The sequence below is a fragment of the Cydia fagiglandana genome, chromosome 13, assembly GCF_963556715.1.
Source record: "Cydia fagiglandana chromosome 13, ilCydFagi1.1, whole genome shotgun sequence".
NCBI classification, from domain to species: domain Eukaryota; kingdom Metazoa; phylum Arthropoda; class Insecta; order Lepidoptera; family Tortricidae; genus Cydia; species Cydia fagiglandana.
In genome coordinates this window covers 18,253,021-18,255,677 of record NC_085944.1, presented here as the reverse complement: position 1 = coordinate 18,255,677, position 2,657 = coordinate 18,253,021, and the positions used below count along the sequence as shown (strand labels likewise).

At 36.5% G+C, this 2,657-nt stretch overlaps 1 protein-coding gene across 1 annotated transcript; it reads left to right on the top strand.

The window, feature by feature from the left end:
* Positions 1 to 1,053, top strand: LOC134669916 (uncharacterized). Its single transcript, XM_063527532.1, has one exon. The coding sequence runs from the start codon at positions 13 to 15 to the stop codon at positions 1,051 to 1,053; it is 1,041 nt and encodes a 346-aa protein (XP_063383602.1). The 5' UTR covers positions 1 to 12.
* The last annotated feature ends 1,604 nt before the right edge of the window (positions 1,054 to 2,657 follow it).

Genomic DNA, 2,657 nt, shown 5'->3' with positions numbered 1-2,657 from the left:
TTCAGCAACCCAATGAAACGATTCGATTTAAAGATGACTGCACGTCTCAAAAAGTATTTCACGTATAATTATGATAAAAACATTGTTGAGCTCTTCAAGCCTCTTTACGTCTTGCTTTCAATAACAGGATTATTTCCCTACGCCATCGAATTACCTAAAGGAAGACACGACACCATAATAATACGCAAGTCATTGATTTCACATTCCTTGGGAGCACTTTTATTCATAGCCTTTCTTTCGTTCTACTTTACTCAAAAGATACAAATTTTGATGAACACGGCCGCAATGAGTTCTGTGACTAATATCACGAATATTATGGAAATTACAGTGGCTCTTCTATGTGCAATCGTTATTTATTTTTCTGCATTCCGAAACGCTAATACATACGTACATATTCTTAAAGATATAGCTTCTTGCTGGGCTGACTTGTGTCACGTAAATGTTACTCCTATACTGGTATTCCTACGCAGATTACTCACCTACCCAGCTTTAGTTTGGCTTGTGATATTTTCATATGTACAAATTACTCTATTTGTCATTGGCACTCAGAAAGTATACAAACAGCTCATATTCTTCACTGTGCCCGACGCTATACCCAGCCTGATAGTCGCATTTTATAGCGCCATGGTCTTATTGATAATTTGTTTGTTGAAAAATATAGAAGAGCATTGTCAAATTATTGTCAACGCCAAGAGAGTTAGAACAGCTTTCGCCATAGATTGTTCTGTAACGAATGTCCGAACAGTAACCTCAGGTGGGTCGACTAAAGATTGGGTTTGTCTTGAGAATTTAGAGCAAGTTTACGTAAAGGTTTTGGAGATAAAACAGGACATCAACAACGCGTTCCAAGCGCCGATATCACTGATCATAATCCAATGCTTCCACGGCATCTTGAGTGATGCGCACACACTCTACAGTGAAATTGTTGTGAACATGCGCTTCGATGCTCATCTGCTGGTGGAGCAGGTCTTCTTGGTGTTATATTCTTTGGCGAAAATGTATGCCTTGACGTTCACGGGAACTCTGTTGAAGGATGAGGCAAGTTTGAACTAGCAATGTTTTTAGTCTTGATCTTCAGAATAATTTAGAAATATTTCTACCAATTTTCTATATACTAATCAGGTCATAAGAAATTACGAGATTGTTTTAGGTATATAGTCATGTGGAGAGTATACTAATAGGTCAGGAAATTAATGCTCAAAAAACGTTGTAGAGGGAAATGCTAGGAACACAATTTTTGACTCCGTAACTTTGTTTGGACTAGTTAGGAGGTGAACATATCAAAAGTCCCCGGCTGTAGCCCCAGTGCTGGGGCTAAATTGTGTTCCTAGCTTTTCCCTATATACCTTCTTATTGCTTGGCCTATAATTTCTTTCAGGCTACTAAGATCGGTCAAGCATTGCATAATGTTCCAACGGCAAATCAGGATAATCGCCTATTGATGGAGGTGAGTCTAATAATGTAAACAAACGTGTATTCCAGCATTTCGACTGGAACTATATCGTCGGGTGACAAGCAAAAGTCACTAACTAACACCATTGAAATTATTAGACAATAAACCGTGTTACAAGTGTAATAAAGTGCATTGTTACTTTAATTTTTTGATAGTACTTAGTGACTTTTGCTTGTCACCCGACGATATGGATAACTGGTAGAGAATGCCTTATGGCATTAAGTTCGCCTTTTGTACAGTGCATTTCCTTATGTGCAATAAAGATTAAATAAATAAATAAATAGATATGGAAGCTGAGGGGCTATATCCGCATATATAATTTTGATGCAGTCGGTCTGTTTGTGGCTTGAATGGTGTTGAGCTGCAATAGGTGACATTTCCGAACAACTGACAGGCTGATATCTCCCAGCAAACTGGTAATCTGTGGGTCCCTTTATATCAAATTTAGGGTTATATTAAAGACCTAATATAATAATTATACAAGCGACAATAACTTTGTCTGCAACCTGTTCTCTTTACGTTGAAGATCTAGATACAATTTGGTATGGACATAGTTTGGATCATCGTTCTCTTCAAAAGGCGTTGCGGGCAGAAGCTATTGATAATACTTCTTGAATTACAGGTGCAGCACTTTGCCACTCTGATGTCGTTCTGGAAACCTGTAGTAACGATTTATGACTACTTCTCTTTGGACGCAACTTTATTATTCAGCGTAAGTGAACGACTACCTATTAATATTTTAGCTAGGCTAACCATAGTGTTCTTGTACTAATATCATCTTTATTGTTTCTGCACAATAAGCACCTAACTTACTCTAAATTGACCTAATAACACGAAATACCTAAGATACAAGTATTAAGTTACTTAGTTTAGGTATTGATGTTAAATATTGTTAAAGCCAGTTACAATTTTTGCTTACAAGATCTTTTATTGTATGTTTACTTTTCTAAACCACTGTGATTGTACATTTATAATATTTTAGTAACTAGGTATTTGCGTATTATGATTGTTTTAATTTTTGGATATTTTTCAATGAAATAAATTTTACCTTATCTTATAGTACCAACCCAACCAACCATACATGTACTAACTTTTTACTATATATATTCTTTTTGGTGGATAATCTGGTGATCGATAAAATGACCAGGGACAGTCAGCAGCAGAAGTCGCTATACACTCCAGGTGCTCAAAGAGAGGTAAACGT